Source organism: Schistocerca nitens, chromosome 4 (genome assembly GCF_023898315.1).
Source record: "Schistocerca nitens isolate TAMUIC-IGC-003100 chromosome 4, iqSchNite1.1, whole genome shotgun sequence".
Classification (NCBI taxonomy): Eukaryota; Metazoa; Arthropoda; class Insecta; order Orthoptera; family Acrididae; genus Schistocerca; species Schistocerca nitens.
Window position 1 is genome coordinate 855,980,994 of NC_064617.1, and position 19,565 is coordinate 856,000,558.

Consider the following 19,565-nt stretch of genomic DNA (forward strand, 5'->3'; position numbering starts at 1 on the left):
TGGAATAAGACGTTTACAGTCCTACGAAGATAGAAGGGAAAGCACAGACGCAAAATAATGATATACAGTAAGCAACTCCAAATAATAAAAGCAATGGTTCAAGGAAGACAAGTTTGTGTTCAGTAAGGTACGAGGCACGTTTGCAATTTATCGCTGCTGTTGTTCAAGCTGTACTTCTATTACTCGCAGTAACAGAAAGAGAATTTCAGAAGAGTAATTGAAGAGCAACGAAAACAGGCACCGATGGCAAGAGAACAGCATACTGCACTTCAGACAAAGATGATGATCAAGCGTAGTGGAAAGCAGAATAACCACGTATTTAACATTTTGGCAACAACGCACAAGTGGAAGAAATAAATAAATTCTCCTCTATTGGAAACAAGCTTACACAGGATGGTCGAAGCAAGGATATTTTCCGTAGCAGTGATATTCCGTCATAGCACAAAAGTTTTCTTCAATAAACGGCCTCTACTGGTATCAGATATCTGTATGATATCGAGGAAGAATTGCTCGAAAATATATATCTGAAATACATAATTGTTGAAGTTGGAGAGAACAGTAGAGCGAAATAACTGTAGAGACAGGCAATGACTAGAACATTTAAAGCAGATTGTAGAATCGGGTGTAGCAGTTACGTCAAGATGAAAACATTAGTGCAAGACAGGGAAAGACGGAGGATAATCCCAAACAAGGTGCAAGATCGATGACTAGCGGAACAAATGCTGTACGTCGAAGGTGCTTGCGAAGATGTCGCCCAGCTTAGTTTTCTTAAACGTAAATATGACTGAAAAAGACAATATGAATTAGACTCTTTGTCTGATCTGCGTTAGCAAAACGTAACATCGAAGAAAGAAGTATCGTCCCTGAAAACAGCAATCCTCTCTTGAGCGTCAAAAATAGATTTCTTATAAAATAAAACATTCTTAACATGAAACAGCAGATGAAGAAGTGGAACATGTGCAGACGGTAAAATTGTGTACATGGTCAGAATTTAGAAGCATCTCAGAAGAGTAACGCACTATATATACGATACAGTTTCTGGTGCAGAAGATAAATGTATTTTCATTCAACTCACTACACCTACAACCTACTTCATTAATATTTCGTTACGTTATTATTTAAGCTTTCTGTAGAAGGTTATAAATGATAGAAGTATTTGAGCCAGCGCCTTGACAAATGTCTGCACGAGCTACACTTCTTTGGAGATTTTAGATGACAACGGTCTTTCGTCTGGACGTGTACTCGTAGGAAACTGAACGTTTAGATCATTTGGTGAAAATGTCTTACATCTGATGTAAATGTAAAACTTACGACATGCTTTTTCACCTTATTTCACGTTTCCCAGTAAGCTTTAGTGTTAAATATATCCTCTTGAGGTCTAGCTGTGAGCTGGGACGCTCGGAAAGAAAGTGCAGTTTCAGCTGCTGGGGTAAAAGAAAGTCGAAAGAGGCGGCGGAACTGACCAGTCGCTGACGCCACAACTGGCTGACCAATCACAGTGCGTTGCTGTGGAGTGGCCACCTATTGAGTGTTACGAATGCTGCGATAATGAGGTCGCGGAATCTAGAGGCAGCGATACGTTAGCTAGATAGTCGCTGTAATTGCTTACTCGTTCACTCCAGTGCCACTTTAAACTGCGGTGTTTTATTTCGTTCAGTGAATATCACGACTGTTGCATAGGATTCTAGTACAAAGAGTCTGCTGTGTGATATTCAGCATGGAGTTAGCAAAAGTTCTTGTTCTGGTGAATATCATCTGCATCAGCCGTGTGGTCGTTGGCGACGAAAGTATGTAGCTCTAAAGCAATATCATTGTTGTAATCTGTTTTCCACCAGCCAATTATGATCTTTAGTGTGTAGTATATTTATGGTGTACATGTAAGTGGCTGTACTATAATAGCTCAATACAGCTTACTTAACACAAAAACAAACACAATTCATACTCTTTTTAAACTGAATATTGCGGCGCTTTTAGCGTTATGCAATTGAGTTATTGAGGAAGGCTGGCTTTAAACGGCATATATATCGTTCGAACTAAGCAAAACGATCTGTTGCACGTATATCTAACATTTATAGAATAGGAGCTGAAGAGTTTCGTGGACCACGACCTTACATCCCGGAAGGTCTACCAGAAGATATTTCATCCGGTCGTGAAAGCCTTCATACTATGATATATAGAATAAGTTAGTGTCCTGTTCATAAATCAAAGTCGAGGTATTTTTTTCGAATAATAAGAGACACAGAAGTTTTATTGTTTTTGATGTTAATTCGTCTATACATTCATCTTTTTTCCGAAGTTTCTCGACTATCAAAGTTACGAGTGCCTTTAATAATTCCCTTCATATTACATGGGATAATTCAATAGGTAGAACACAGGACATATCAGCCGTGTAGTGTGTCCAATATTATAGTTTTAGAGACCACCAAATTAAACAGCTAGGTGAAATTTTCAAAATTTCAGTCGCTATGAAAATGAAGGAAAATTCTCTCTTCGTCATGACTTGAGGTTCACCGATAATTTTCCACGTGAAACAAAAAACTGTAGTAGTTTACGTACAGACCATATTGGTGCAATAAATCAGCTTAAAACAAAAGGTGGAATAAACTTCGCGAGTACGTTGTGTAATAATAGAGGTTTTTTATTATTAAGTTATATTACTTTTCTCCAGTTGCCACTCAGTGTTATCAGTACAGTCTTTGAGACTACTGTATGTATTAATTCAATAGTTACTTATTAACCACAGTAACTTTATTTGCTGTTAGAAAACGAGAGATGCAGTGATCGATTACTTTTTCTCTGTAAATGTATGTTAAATCTGGCTCCTGCCTCCTTGCTGATACAATCAGCAAGGCTAGGAAAAAATCTTACCTTCATAGTCTCGGATGTTATTGAATCCAGCACATGTTAAAATGACGGACTAAGTAAGGAACACGTCTTTTTTTGTTTTCTCCAAAAACATTTCTGCTCCGAGATACAGCCCTCCAAAGATACCATTTTGAAAATGTGAATTTTGGAAAAAATTTTAAAATTCTGTATCTCTGGAACAGTTCTAGATATTTTGTTGGTTTTTTTATTTGAAAGATAATTGCTTTATCTTTACAAAGTAATCCTCCATCTGGACTTATCTGTCAAAGTTCGTTTACTATAGGGTTCTGAACTATTTTTATAATTTATGGAATTTTTTTTTCAAAAATACCAATCAATAAAATTTTGATTTTTTTTCTGTTGATTAGTGTCGTATAGTTCTACATTCCCTGAGAAGGATAGCTTCGCCGGCCGGGGTGGCCGAGCGATTCTAGGCGCTACAGTCTGGAACCGCACGACCGCTACGGTCGCAGGTTCGAATCCTGCCTCGGGCATGGGTGTGTGTGATGTCCTTAGGTTAGTTAGGTTTAAGTAGTTCTAAGTTCTAGGGGACTGATGACCTCAGAAGTTAAGTCCCATAGTGGTCAGAGCCATTTGAACCATTTGAAAAGGAGAGCTTCCACTTTTAGGTTGAACAGGTTTTATAAACAATTGAAATTTTTGCCACACATAAACCTGTTTTATTACTGCATTATCACAAAACAAGCTCATGAAAATCAAAACCTAAGCTTATTTAACATAATTTTAGTTTTGAATGATGAGTAAGAGACTCATTTTTCACGCATTTTCAGTGGTTCCAAAATGTATGTGAAAGGTCCAAAGGTTTCAACTTATACAACTTCTGGCCACCTTGTTTTGTACTAAAATCAGCCAGTTAATGAACTAAAAATGTGTTCCACTGCTTCAGTATCTTCCTTTGATATAGAGTGATGCCTTCCTGTTGAACCAGTAGGAACTGGAGCACTTACAATCTTCAGAACATTGTGAACAGGAAGTAATCACTGATGGCATTGGTGCTGTCCTTCAGCTGGAAACCTATATCCAGCAGCTGGTCCGTGTGGTAGCATAAAGGTCACTACAGTTTCGTTTAACACATAACTGGTGTCGATAATCTCTGCAATCCACCAGTCACAGTCATACACTCACGCCACAAACATCCCCCTTGTCAGGTTGTGAATCTGAGTATTATCCTGCTGTTTCTGAGGTGTTAGCCGAACGAACGAAATTTATTCTTTCTTGCTCTTTAAAGTGTGTGCAATGTGAGTTAGCCCATCATTTTGAGTCCAAAAATGTGTCATCTGAATTTCTTTTATAGGATTAGTTTATTTGGACCATCCTTCTTTTCTCTGCTCACGGAATTCATCGGTTTCCTCTTTGGACAAAAGAATGATGGCTGTGGCTGTGTAAGATTTCACGAATCTTGTAAAATACTCAGCATTCTGAATTGCAGCTGTATTTGGTCTGGGAGTATTATGTTTTGTAGCATGATGCTTCAGCAGGCCTCCTACACCAAGGCCCCTTCCCATGACTAGTAGCACTGTATACCCAGTCAGTTGGCACAAGCGACTTACTCAGCTCAAACTGCTGGTAACGATTTTTAAAACGACTAAGAGCACCATCAGAAATAATGATGATCATCTCTGCCCCTGTTTGTAGTTCAAGAGTTTTGCGCATTGCCAGCAAAGCATGTGCTGAGTCATGACCTGTGTCATCACTTATAACTGCAACACTTGTGGTCTTGTTTTGAAAATATGTCACTCCTGTAAAAATTGAAACCTGGTCATTACTCCAACGATACCCTTGTACTTATGGGAGAATTACAAACCAATTCTCAGCAAAACCACAGTGAAGTACTAAACATAGCTCATCGGCCTGCATACTTCACTTCTGCAATGTATTATTGTTGCAATTTCTGCAGATGCTAGTGCGTTACTGCTTTCACTGACCATTTACCAAGTTCATCAATGAAACTGTCAAAGGCAACAGTTTTCTTAATTAGTTTATTTTCCTCCCATATCGCATAAGTAATTTCTGCAGAGTTATCTGCTACATCTTCCAGGCCAAGTGTCTGTAAATACAGCTCTTCCTTTCCAGGGCAGTCACCACATTCTAGAAACAAACAAGTCTCTCGGTTTACATCACAGACTACAAATGACTTCACACCCCAACCAAGGTGTCATATGTCGTGTGCTCCAATAAGTTCTTCAAAGTTACCACACAAAGTTCAAAATTCGTGTAGTAGACAGATAAACAGACATCTCTAGGTGAGTGTGGAACCACCCACTTAGGTCGTAGTGCATAAAAATTTGATCTTTCAGTATGTGAAATTGTGTAGTTGCTCTTATAAATTGCAAAAGTTTCTTTAATACTGCGAGTCATGTACCTCTTCACATTCACAACTTTATGACCTTCAACTTTTACAGTTATAGTGTCTTTTTTGTTGGCACTCTGGCAAGAACAGTCCTATTTATCTTCCAGATAAAATGAGTGCACTATTTTAACTTGAGCTGCTTCTACAGGATGACTATAATAGGGATCTGATCTTCCAAAGACTCCTTTTACAGACCTCACATTTCTTTATTTGTCTACCATGTACTTTGATACTGATTGAATGTGGTTTAAAATTGTTTTCTTCGAAAATGTCTCTGAAATAATAGTTAAAACTTGTACCTTTTCGCTGTAGGATGTACAATATTCAACAGCTGAATTGATATTTGTGAAAAATTCCTTGCAAGAGTGCTTTGGTTCATTTTCTTCTGAAGATGGAATTTCTTCTTTGAAGATTGTGGTCAGTTTTGCTGTAGTGTATTCATCCATAGCTTTAGTAATTTCTCTGCGCTTTCTAGATGCATAGAGCTTATGACACAACTTCACTGATCTCGGTTTCTTAACGGAGCTAACACCTACCTCTGTAGTTGACTGATTCAGGGTATTTAATTCTTCCTCTACTGATGTAAAATCTGCTTCACTAACATTGATGTTACTCTGTCAAAACATTTACAACACAAAAAGTCGTCACTGGAAACATCTTCACTTTCAAACAGAGTCTTCAAATGAGAACACTTATTCCTAACCTGAACAAAGTCTATTTTTTTGTCTCCTATATCACTCTTTTATGGATATTCAAATAGTCAGCACACTTCACTCGCCTGTGGCCCCAGTCAGAAGACATTTCAAACAGTCCTTTTCACAAAACACACTGCAACTGGCAAATTACTCACGAAAACACAGAACACGCTGGATGGTCTCAGATTTCTTAGAGGCCTCTTCAGTAAACAAATTAGCAGTGAACAACTACAATACAGAAACCTGCAATGAACAACCACGACAAAAGAAACTGAGAAGAAACTACAACAAAGTGTAAGAAGTATCTGCAACAATAAAAGTGAAAAGAAACAACTGCAAAAAAGAATGTGATAAGAAATAACTGCGGCAAAGACAATAGAAATAAACACTGTAAAAAAGAAAATAGTAATAAACAACTTCAGTGAAGACATTCATTACCCTTGAAAGTTAAAAAATGGTGTTTTAAAATAAAACCTTTCTAACTTAAAAGTGGAAGCTCTCCTTTACGGAGAATACAGTACTACATGGTACTACACAACATAAAAAAATCGTACTTTTCTGCTTTGGCATTTTTGAAAAAACAATTTTTTTCTGTACATTATAAAAAAATTCAAAAGGCGACACTAAAAGAACTTTGACAAATTTGTCCAAACGGTAGATACCATTGTAATCATAAAGCAATTATGTTTCAAATAGAAAAAACTATAACAAAATATCTAGTGTTGCAGAGATACAGCATTTAAAAAAAATTCCGGAATCCGTATCTTCAAAATCGTGTTCGCAGTGTCATCTTTGGGCACCTGTACCTCGGGGCAGGAATTTTTTTGGAGAAAACAAAAAAAAATAATTTTTTCTTACTTACCCCTGAATTTTAACATATGCTAAATTCAATAACATCCTGCCTCCTTGCTGATACCATAATCACTGAAGTTAGTCTCATTTTGCGTTACGGATTGGTGGATGTACACACACAGAGCAGCTAGAATTAACAGCTTGCTGCTCGATCTTTACAATATGGCTGATTACTATTTCTGTTGTTGTTTCTCTAGCTTAAAAATTGTGTCCGATTATTGTCTCATTGATCCTCGATAAATAATTCCATAATCAAAGATCGAAAGTTTATAGATGTCACATCTAGTACAAGGTGCGGGCTGTCAAATGTTTGTGGCTGTCAAATGTTTGTTGCTGCTTCTTTGTTTATTACAATTCAAATGCCCGTAGCCTATCTAACTGAACATCAACTGACCGAGTTGGCGCAATGGTTAAGACACTAGACTCGCGAACAGGAGTAAAGAAAATCCGTGACACGGATACTAAGACATAAACCTTCCGTTATTACCCGAAATTCATGAAGGATGCATAGATGGTTCCTCTGAAAGAGACACGGCTGATTTCCTTCCCTAATTACCTCTTTGTATATAGCGCTTTAAACCTTATTCTTCCTTTATTTTTCTTCTGTATTCTTCCCTAAAAATTTTGCTTTTACTGTACAGCGAAAAAAACATAACATGTGGTGCAAAAGGTACCCTCAGTCACGTATTTTCTAGTTATTCGTTGAGAACAAATGTAGCTGTTGATTATTATACGAGTACTTTGTCACGAGCAGTAGTTGCTAAACCTCTTCGGTGGCAACAAGCACCAGACGATCAATTAACGACTGTGAATGGGAAGAAACGGTCGATCTTTGTGAATGTGGTCTGTCGCAAGGCGAAATTGCGTCACGTAGGGATCGTAATACTACTACGTGGGCTGCAGAGAAACAGGTTGTTCGTGAAAAAGGCATTAGACTATGACGTTAACGTGATATGGCAGACGGAGACTGGAATGTCATAACAAGTGTTGCCAAAACGGTAGAGCTCTGCCCGTGGCTTTATGCACAGATTCCTCTCCTGTGGGTATAGCGCTTTTCCTTGTACCCCGTGAGAAAGCGTACGGTTAACAACGAAACTTCTTTTTTTTCCTAAACCAAGACTGACTAAGAAGAAAATCGCACCAAACAGAAACATAAAACACACCAACCAAGACACTGTAGCAAAGTAGACAGGTTAGGACAGGAGCACATGACAATAAATAAACGAAGGGAGGGGCATAACATGAAAAATTAGGCCTTGCAGATTTACTACTTTCAATGATAACAATGCCTTCCTACAGGCAGTCAAAGCCATAAAATCAGCTCAGTGGCTGACAGCACAGTTACATTAGACAGTGGGTGGCTGAGACACCGCACATAGAAGACTGAAACGAATTCAATGACGAAATATTATGGAGAATGGACAACTGAATGAAGATACGTTTACACAACGTCAAGAGTAATCGCGACCCTTTTGTAGAATGTAGTGACTCAGGTCTATCCAAGCACATACAGAGAGAGTCAGAGTATGTTCCCGATCTTTTCGACTTCAGTTAGCCTTCAATGCATGAAAGACTAGTAGTTATCGCAGCCACAAGATGATCCTCCCGTGTTGAAAGTGCTTTTCTTAAAACACTTCTCAGCAGGTACGATAACGAAATCGATTACAAGAATCTACTTTAAGGAAGAAGAAATAAGGATCTAGTACAGGCATGCTGAAATGCTTGCCGACTCAACAATCACCTTAAGTTGTGAACATTCTCAACTTAAGCGATTTACGTCGTGCTAAATTTAATCTTCATACGAAAACGGTAATCCAAAATCTTCTCGCTACTGCAGGTCGATCATCATTTTCTCTGTTATATTCACAACATACCATATTAATGACGAACAGCAGGCTTGTATTAAAAAACAATGGCCATGTGCGAGGAGGACCCCCGCTGGGGGGTTAGGTGCAAAATTAATTACATATATAGACATTTAATCCACCCCGGGAGTCGACAAACTCGATGATTTTTTTTGCACCTTGTCGTCAGTAATTCTGACAAGACATCGGTTTGGGGAATTCCCACACTTTCGAGAATGTTTTAATTGTAAGTCTAAAGTTAGTTAACAAATGAAAAAAGAAATATTTTTTCGTCTGATATTATTACAAATTCATAATTTTCGGATTTTTTCGTTTAATTGTACTGTGAAACCTTGCTTCCTGCCAAATTTTATGATTCCAGGCCAACTGAAAGTACCCTACAGGTTTTGATGAGTGGGTTTGGGAGTATCAAATTATGTGACATGAACGACCGTATCTTTTGATTGCGTTGACTTTACAGCTTCAATTTTGTGACCGCCAAGTGACCACAGACATAAATTTCAACTTGATATGCCTACCCGTTACTGAAAAAAAGGATTTTCTACTGCCGGACAGGCAGACGAGAGAGTGATCCTATAAGGTTTCCTTTTCACGGATTGATGTTCGGAACCCTAAAAACAATAAAGAAGATACCTACAAGGAAGTAGGATAGTGTCAACTTTCGAAAGACTGAGAAGAAATGAAAATACTTTGAAGCACTTACCAATGACAGAAGTAAAAGTGCTATGGGTTGTTTAACAGAGAAGTGAAACGTGAAATATACGGAAATTCAACGGGACAACACCAACAGAGACGAATAAAATGTGAATAACTAAAGACATACTCCGAATTATTAATGACTAGAGTAAACGCAAAAATATGTATTATGAATTGACAAGCAAGCAGTATAGGTTACTAAGAAGTACAATTCATCACTGGAAATTAAAATGAAGCATGATGACGAGGGTCATTTTTAAAATAAGAACCGATAGCACATCGTGCCTGCGCTTTCTGTCACGTGACGTCCATTCATTGTCGGCCACTCTTGACCAGTCTCGCACTACGCCGCCATTACGTTTCACGTCTCTGCCCGAGTTTGTTGTAGGGTTATACTGCTTCGTTTGTCGCTGTCAGTCAGTAATCCCATCGATTGTTAAGTGCACTCGGTTATTCGATTCTTAAATGCAAAACAACTTGGTCCTCCTGAAATTCACCAGCAGCTAAATGATTTATAGTGCAGATGTTCGTCTTGCTGAAATTCACCAGCAGCTTATTGAAGTTCATGTTTTAGGTGAATAATGGAAATGTGCACAAATGCTGTAGGCTGTTTAATGAAGGAAGGATAAAAGTTCATGATGGACAACGATCTGGACGACCTACTGTCATGAATGAAGACTTGACACAAAACGTTCATGAGGCAGTTCGCCAAAACGGTGCTTCACTATTGACTAGCTGCATCAAAATTTCACAAGTTTCAAGATCAGTAGTTTTTTTCACATTGTTACTGATAAACTTCACTACAGAAAAAGTGTGCAAGATGGGTGCGGAAAACGTTGACAGAAGAACACATAACAAAGCGAAGGAGTGGCCGAGCAGTTCTAGGCGCTACAGTCTGGAGCCGCGCGACCGCTACGGTCACAGGTTCGAATCCTGCCTCGGGCTTGGATGTGTGTGATGTCCTTGGGTTAGTTAGGTTTAAGTAGTTCTAAGTTCTAGGGGACTGATGACCTCAGAAGTTAAGTCCCATAGTGCTCAGAGCCATTTGAACCATTTTTGAACTGATGACCTCAGGCTTTAAGTCCCATAGGGCTCAGAGCCATTTGAACGATTCTGAACAAAGCGAATGGCACATTCTTTGTCCATTTTGGAGCACTATCACGAGGATGGTGACCAATTCTTGAGCTACATTGTGACCAGTGCTGAAACATGGATTGCGCACTACAGTCCACAGAATAAACGTCGATACAGTGAGTAGCATCATTCAATCTCCCCAACGAAACCACGAAAATTCAGACAAAAATCTTGAACAAAGAAAATCATGGCAACAGTTTTTTGGGACCGGGAAGGCAATCTCCTGTTAAATTTTTTTGCCAAAAGGAGTGAGAATAAACGCTGAGAGGTACTGTGAAACATTATTAAAGCTTAGGCGCACTATTGAAAATCGCCGTTGCGTACAGCTCTACAGCGGTGGCGTTCTGCTTATGTTGCGACAAGAAGAAAGTCGCAACTGGTCAACTTTCACTAGGAATCACTGGATCATCCAGCATACGGCCCTGACTTAGCACCATCAGAATTTCAGCAGTTTCCAAAACTGAAGGAATTTCTTGATGGAAAGCGCTTGGAAACTGATGACATGTTGAATGAAACTGTTACTAAATGGTTTAATGTTCAGGTGGCAGAGTTCTTTGATGCTGGTATCCAAAAGCTGCTGCCACTAGTTGAAAATGTTTAAATGTTCATGTTAACTATGTCGAAAAGTGAAAAAATGTGCGTACTGTAGTTTGTGATACAATTTACGTTGATAAAGCCCACCCGGCTAGCCGCGCGGTATAACGCGCTGCTTCCCGAGCGGGAAGGCGTGCCGGTCCCCAGCACGAATCCGCCCGGCGTACTAGTGTCGAGGTCCGGTGTGCCGGCCAGCCTATGGATGGTTTTTAAGGCGGTTTTACATCTGCCTCGGCGAACGCGGGCTGGTTCCCCTTATTCGGCCCCAGTTACATTAAGTCGGCGATTGCTGCGCAAACACTGTCTCCACGTACACGTACACCATACTTACTCTACCACGCAAACATAGGAGTTACACTCGTCTGGTATGAGATGTTCCCAGGAGGGGTCCACTGAGGGCCTAACCGCAAAATAACCCTGTGTTCGGTGTGGGGCGGCGGTGGGGTGAGTGGACTGCTGTAGCCTGTTGTGGGGTTGTGAACAACTGAGGGCTACGGCGGGGACGAAGCGCCTCCGTCGTTTCTAGGTCCCCAGTTCAATACACAATACACATACACGCATACACACACACACACACACACACACACACACACACACACACACACACACACACACACAATACGTTCATAAATAAAGTTTCTCTTACTCCATTGCTAATCGATTCTTAATTTAAAAATGACCCTCGTAGAATGGATGAGGGAGGCAGGTAAAGGAACTGGAAATGAAGTGGTCTTGAGAAAAATTTATGCTACATACAGGAGAATTAAGACTTATTACAGAGAATAAAAACCCATCACATGCGTATGGAATCCCTCTGTTACGTAAAAATCAATGACGAGGTTGGCAGCAGATGGTACGACAGAGAAGACATGTCCCAATGCTTGAACAAAGAGACGGAGGCAGATGTGGAACAAACAGGTGCTGCGATAATACGCTGAATGTCTGATGAAGCACTTCACAATTTGAGGTCAAAGAAGCTCAATGTTTATGAAAGTGTCACAAAGTCTTATGAGGTGGCTCTGGAGACTGTTCTGAATCAGAAAATTTCCATCGTACGATAGTACAAGGTCAGCTTAGAGTAACTGCGAAATCAACCGATGCCTGCTATACAACGGTCTGTGTATCTTTAACGCTGTGTAGGCTGTGGCAATCCATCGAACTACGTATCGGAGGCTCGGAGGAGTTGGTGTGTATGCCAAATATCCAGCAATGTGTGGCCCGCTCAGGACTGGGCCATAAATGTGTGAAGGGATGTAGTCTTCTCGTATGAACACTGATTCAGCTTGTGTTACACTTTCTCAACTTCCAGTTTTATGTTACACATATTCAGCAAGTCACAGCATGGCAGGATATTCTTTGTACTATCGTTAGTAGTTCCATTTCCTGTTCCACTGTTCCATTCGCAAATGGGGCCAGGGGAAAAGATTGTTGTATACCTCTGTACGAGTCCTAATCTCTCTTATTTTGTCCTTGTGGACTTTGGAAGCGGTAGATCGTTCTTCAGTCTGTCGCAAATTCTAGTTGTCTAAACTTCTTCAGTAGAGTTTCGGGAAAAGATGGTCTTTTTTGCCTCCCAATATATTCATCTAAGCTCATGAACAATTTTCCTAACTCTCTCGTATCGGCAAACCTCTGAATTACTTCGATGTCTTCCTTTAAATCGACCTGCAGGGCATCACCAACATTCGAGCAGTACTCAAGAATGGGTGGTACTGGTGTTCTGTGTGCGATCTTATTTATAGTTACGCCACACTTACCCAGAACTCTCCCAGTAAAATGTAGTCGGCCTTTCGTCTTCCCAACAAGTGATCTTATGTGCTCCTTCCATTCCAGTTTGTTTCGTAATGTTACTTCTAGATATTTAATCGAAGTGACTTTCAATACCGTATTCGAACATTAAAGGAAATTCATTCTAACCATCCACATTGACTTACATTTTTCCATCTTTAAAACTAGGTGTAGTGCACTGCACCAAATAGAAATTCTTGGGTGCATCCATTCTTGCTCTGCTTGATGGCGGAACAGAAATCGATATGTAAGTAATAAATATCAGAAGAACCGTAAGCTCTAAGTTCTTTTCCAGTTTATTTTGTAGGCTACCGGTTTCAGCCATAAAATACGGCATCATCAGCCCTCTATTCCAGATGGTGACTGAAATCTTCAATGACAAAACTTATGTACGTCATAAATGGAAACAAAACAATCTTCGCGCCGGCTGATGTACGCACGACTGTACCGCACGTCGACAGCCGGATCACAACTCGAAACTAAATAAAAATTTTGTCCAAGTCTTCCTAAATATCGCTACAGTCACGCAAGGAAGACACTATTCCGTATACAGCATTGTCATCTGAAAATAGTCTCAGAGTGACGCATACCCTATACAACTGATAGTTTATCTACACTGAATACAAGAGCGATCCTAGCACACTTGCCTGAGACACTCCGGGCGTTACGTTTGACTCTGATGAACACTCGCCATCCAGGACAACGTAGTGTGCGCAATTATTCGAAACGTGTTCGAATTGGCCACTTATTTCAGAACGTGTGCCGTATGCTAGAATCTTTGTCAACAGTCTGCAATGTGGCACAACGTCGAAAGCTTTCGGGAAATCTAGGAGTACAGAACCTGTCTGTTGGCCTTCATCCTTGGTTCACAGGATATCGTTTGTGATAAGGGTGAGATCTGTTTACGTGAGCGACGACGATTTCTAGATGTATGTTGATATATCGACAGGAGATTATCTCTCTCTAAGGAACAAATTATAATCTAGCTTACTGCTGATCTACATTAAGGATGTTGGTCTACAACTTTGTGCTTCCATTCTTTTTCCTTTCTTTATATATTCAATTGAATGGAAAGTGATTGCTTGTACAGGGCAGGAAGATCTTGGAAAAGTTAAAAATGGTTCAAATGGCTCTGAGCACCATGGGACTTAACTTCTGAGGTCATCAGTCCCTAGAACTTAGAACTACTTAAACCTAACTAACCTAAGGACATCACACACATCCATGCCCGAGGCAGGATTCGAACCTGCGACCGTAACGGTCGCGTGGTTCCAGACTTTGCGAAAGTGATCAAGTTGGTGAAGGTAGGCTTTTTATATGCAGAGATACCACATTGGGTGTATGTAAGGAGTTTTATGTCTTCTTTGGAGATCACAGAAATACTGTTAACGCCAAAAGATGCATAAACCACCTTCTGCAATCAGAGGTTGTGCGACTTTACAGGGGTGCAAATGGCCCGGAGTTCCTCTTCGTGAACAAATAATGCTCATTCACATCGGACACCAACGGTCTCATGTCAACCAGTTGCGGCGATGACACACATTTCTACCATCACACACACCAAGGGCCAGTACAATGTCCGACTTCAATCCATCAGTCTTAACTATTAAAATAATTCACTAACGGGTCGAAAATAATTGATGAACCAGATGTGTGTAGCTCCTTATTTTTGACCTAATGTTTTACCGTAGCAAAAACAATAGCCCCTAGAATTTGCACAATGGATTTTTGTCCGAATTTTCATAGCTAAACGAAGAACGGGAAATGAAAAAAAAATTGAGCATCATATTGACAAACATGAGATCTAGTTTTGCTGAAAAGATTTAATTGCGTGAATGGTAACTGAGAAAAATTTAATTAGTGATTTGAGAGAAACATTTTGTCTGAAGTTTCAAACGAAGAGTAGGAAATTGACAAATGGAGTATGAAATAGATCAGCGTAAGGTCTCCTTATGGGCGCCGTCAGTTCATCTTGAGTGTAAATGAAGGTAACATAGTGCGTATAAAAAGGCGAAGGACTCCATTACTGCGCCGTACATTACTGATGATAAATCACCGGAAACGGTAACAACCGTCAAACACCAAGGCGTAACGTCTGTTTTGAGTCCTAACGGAATGGTCACATATATATTGTTGTAGGAAAATCAGATGAAAGGTTGAGATTCACTGGAAGAAGGAAACCTGCACCTCAGTTGATTGATTAGCTAAAAAAGCTCATTAATCTCAGAGACAGTGTTCATTTGGCATACAAACTGCGCCCACGCCTGACAATCGTACTGCTTACAAGCAAAAGTGGAGAAATGCAAACTCTGGTATAGCCAAACATTAACCGTCAACGGACACAGAAGTGGAACAGCCTCAGTCAAGCTGTCAGAAATGCAAAACTCAGTTGTGGCCGTTTGTTAACCTTCAAGAGACACTGATCAGCTGTGTCTTATGGGAAAATCCCGCGTGGTATTGGTATAGGCAAAGTAAAACCTGTAGCTGATTCCATTGTCCCAGTCGAGGAACTGAAAAGGTACTTGACCTTACCTACAACCACAACTGAAGGGACCGCTAACAAAACAGAGACTTATTGGTTACTTCATGGAGATAAACTAAATTCTGTCCTAAACATTTCCCTGGCAACACCGTTAAATAATCCACCATGCGTGTGAGATCAGCATCTGGCGGACACGATGACATCACAGTCCATATGATGAATGTTATTACTGACCCACAACTGCCCATATAACAGATATTTCCAGCCACTTCTTAACCACAAGTGTTTTGCCTGAGGAGCAGAAACGGGGGCTTGTTAAGGCATTGCCTAAAAAGATCGTTTCCATGGAACCGTCTGATTAGCGACTTATTTGCGTTCTTCTGCAACTATCCAACTACTTAACTAAGAACAACCTACTTGACGAATAGCAATCGGGTATTCACAAACATCACTGCACAACATCTGCTTTCATAAAAACAACAGACGGCCTGAAGCTCCCCACGGGTGGATAAGAGGCGACTATCATGTGCTTCTTAAACTTTAGCAAAGCCTTTGATGCTGTCAACTTCGATATTTTACTAGCCAAACTCAGCAGCCTAAATTTCTCTCCAAATGCAGTGCAGTGGTTTTGTTCGTACCTGACGTTTCGCATGGAATGCATCATGTCCGGCACCATAAAGTCACGAAGGTCACAGGCAGTGTCAGACGTCCCCCATGGTTCGGTATTGGGTTTATACTCTTATAATTGTATATTAATGATCTGTTATTAGTTTTGTCCTACTGTAAATACCCAATGTATGCTATGATCTCCAGTTGGGTCTAAGGAAAAAAACCAATAAATTGAGCATGTCTGTCGAGGATTTCAATACAGACCTGTGTGCACTATCAAACTAGGCACAGGATATGGGGTTAAGTTCAACCAATTGAAAACACGAAAGGTCCTGACTGGTCTTTCTAGGTTCATTAGCCTGAAATATCTGAAATACCTACCATATTTAATGCTCAATGGAACAAACACAAACTTCTCTCCTTCAGCAAAGAGCCGAGGAGCAATAATAGGTGGAAAACTAAATGAGGCTGAACACATAGCACCAGCAGCTTTCCAATGCCGTACGAAAATACAAAAAGCTATTCCCTCTTGACTGAGAAAGAAACTTGTACAAACACTTATACTTCCAGCTATTGGTTACAGCGATGTTATTCTGGCAGGCCTTTCTCAGGAAAACTCACGGCATCTGGAAGTGGTATTGATGAACGCCTGCGTTCGATATACACTACTGGCCTTTAAAATTGCTACGCCAAGAAGAAATGCAGATGATAAACGGGTATTCATTGGACAAATATATTATACTAGAACTGACATGTGATTACATTTTCACGCAGTTTGGGTGCATAGATCCTGAGAAATTAGTACCCAGAACAACCATCTCCGCCCGTAATAACGGCTTTGATACGCCTGGGCATTGAGTCAAACAGAGCTTGGATGGCGTGTGCAGGTACAGCTGCCCATGCAGCTTCAACACAATACCACAGATCATCAAGAGTAGTGACTGGCGTATTGTGACGAGCCAGTTGCTCAGCCACCATTGACCAGACGTTTTCAGTTGTGAGAAATTTGGAGAATGTGCTGACCAGGCCAGCAGTCGAACATTTTCTGTATCCAGAAAGGCCCGTACAGGACGTGCAACATGCGGTCGTGCATTATCCTGCTGAAATGTAGGGTTTCGCAGGGATCGAACGAAGGGTAGAGCCACGGGTCGTAACACATCTTAAATGTAACGTCCACTGTTCAAAGTGCCGTCAATGCGAACAAGAGGTGACCGAGACGTGTAACCAATGGCAACCCATACCATCACGCCGGGTGATATGCCAGTATGGGGATGACGAATACAGGCTTCCAATGTCCGTTCACCGGGATGTCACCAAACACGGATGCGACCATCATGATGCTGTAAACAGAACCTGTATTCATCCGAAAAAATGACGTTTTGCCATTCGTGCACCAAGGTTCGTCGTCGAGTACACCATCGCAGGCGCTCCTGTCTGTGATGCAGCGTGAAGGGTAACCGCAGCCATGGTCTCCGAGCTGATAGCCCATGCTGCTGCAATCGTCGTCGAACTGTTCGTACAGATAGTTTTTGTCTTGCAAACGTCCCCATCTGTTGACTCAGGGATCGAGACGTGGTTGCACGATCCATTACAGCCATGCGGATAAGATGCCTGTCATCTCGACTGCTAGTGATACGAGGCCGTTGGGATCCAGCACGGCATTCCGTATTACCCTCCCGAACCCACCGAATCCATATTCTGCTAACAGTCATTGGATCTCGATCAACGCGAGCAGCAATGTCGCGATACGATAAACCGCAATCGCGATACGCTACAATCCGACCTTTATCAAAGTCGGAAACGTGATGGTACGCATTTCTTCTCCTTACACGAGGCATCACAACAACGTTTCACCAGGCAACGTCAGTCAACTGCTGTTTTTGTATGAGAAATCGGTTGGAAACTTTCCTCACGTCAGCACGTTGTAGATGTCGCCACCGGTGCCAGTGAGTGCTCTGAAAAGCTAATCATTTGCATATCACAGCACCTTCTTCCTGTCGGTTAAATTTCGCGTTTGTAGCACGTCATCTTCGTAGTGTAGCAATTTTAATGGCCAGTAGTGTATCTGTAACGTTCGACTCTTTGTGATCAACGTCACAGACATAGTTCACCATTTTGAACACAGCCGTCCTGACTACGTGCAGATAAGCGCAGAAATTTCCATACACTCTATCTCCGCTACTGTCTTATCAACGTATACTGCCCGTCGTATCTCTCCTCGAACTTAACGCTCTTGTCTAAGCAACGTGGTAGAAACACTCGTTCCGACAACAACAAAATTCATTCTGTCCCACGTCATCGGTCAACCGCGTTTGCGAAATCCTTTTCAGGATCAGGAATCCGACCCAGGAATACTTCCGTCATTATATCAGAGCTGAATAACAGCTTCAGGTTCAAAAGACAGTGACATATGTACTAAAGCAGCAATAATATCTTCCTTAGTCGCTGTACGCACTGGTTACCCCATTATATATTCATTTCTTATTAGATCTTCATCATTTCACAATGCTCTTAGATGGAGTATTCTACCTAAATTTATCTCCCTCAGAACTCACTATGTAAGAAGGGAGGGAGGGTGCCTAAAGGAAAGGACACAGCAAGTGTGGGGGGGAGGATAAAAGTTGATAGGAGGGGTAGATGGAGGGGAGGAGGACATAATCATGGAGGGGGAGCTGGCGGAAACCACCTTGGGAGAGGGTAAGGAGGGTGGAGAGATGGAGACCGGGTGGGACGTGGGAATACAGGCGCGGCAGCGGGACAGGATGGGCAAGACAAGCGGGTGAGGAGGATCGAGTTTGCGGGAGGTGTCTTAATCACTGTTTTTTTTCCCTTTATTGTTATTTGAATACCTGAACAATCAGGTATGCTGTCAGCGACATGCTACGCCGCTCTTCAGCCATAGTGTTAACAATAACAGTACAAGAAGGGAGAATTAGAATTAACACAGTGACGGGCAAAAAATAGTGGTCACAGATACACAAAAAAACACGGAGCCGTTCACACTCGACGATAACGACACTGAAAACACGTTGGCACGGCGCTCATAACACTGATGAATCCGACGGCACAAGTGAACGTAGAAGCGTGACGGCGGACACTAAAAACACAAAACGACGTCACACACACGAGACACTGATGCCGGCCGAAGTGGCCGTGCGGTTAAAGGCGCTGCAGTCTGGAACCGCAAGACCGCTAAGGTCGCAGGTTCGAATCCTGCCTCGGGCATGGATGTTTGTGATGTCCTTAGGTTAGTTAGGTTAAACTAGTTCTAAGTTCTAGGGGACTAATGACCTCAGAAGTTGAGTCCCATAGTGCTCAGAGCCATTTTGAGACACTGATGGCGATGATCTCCGGCGCGCGAAAGTCCACGTAGCGTGTGCGAGTCCGGGGACCTACCAAGAGGGGAAGAGGGGTGAAGGGGGGGTGGAGAGGGGAGAACAAAGATGCCAATGGCTGAGGAGATGGGAGGAGGAGTAGAGGGACAGGGGATGGGAGGCCCGGGGGAGGAGTGGGGAGAAAGGGAGGAGGGAGGGAGGGTGCCCAAAGGAACAGACACAGGAAGAGGGAGGGAGGATAAAAGTTGGTAGGAAGGGTAGATGGAGGGGAGGAGGACA

At 41.5% G+C, this 19,565-nt stretch overlaps 1 protein-coding gene across 2 annotated transcripts in view; it reads left to right on the top strand.

Annotated features, from left to right (window-relative positions):
* LOC126251856 (isoaspartyl peptidase/L-asparaginase) overlaps positions 1 to 19,565 on the top strand; it is an 81,521-nt gene that overhangs the window by 18,181 nt on the left and 43,775 nt on the right. The window contains exon 1 of one of the 2 annotated variants that reach the window (XM_049952533.1): positions 1,533 to 1,787. The exons of the other annotated variant lie outside the window; for it this stretch is intronic. Coding sequence (XP_049808490.1) covers positions 1,718 to 1,787 — 70 coding nt within the window. The 5' untranslated portion in view covers positions 1,533 to 1,717. Of the gene's footprint in view, positions 1 to 1,532; positions 1,788 to 19,565 lie in introns of those variants that run through there. 2 annotated transcript variants of the gene reach the window in all.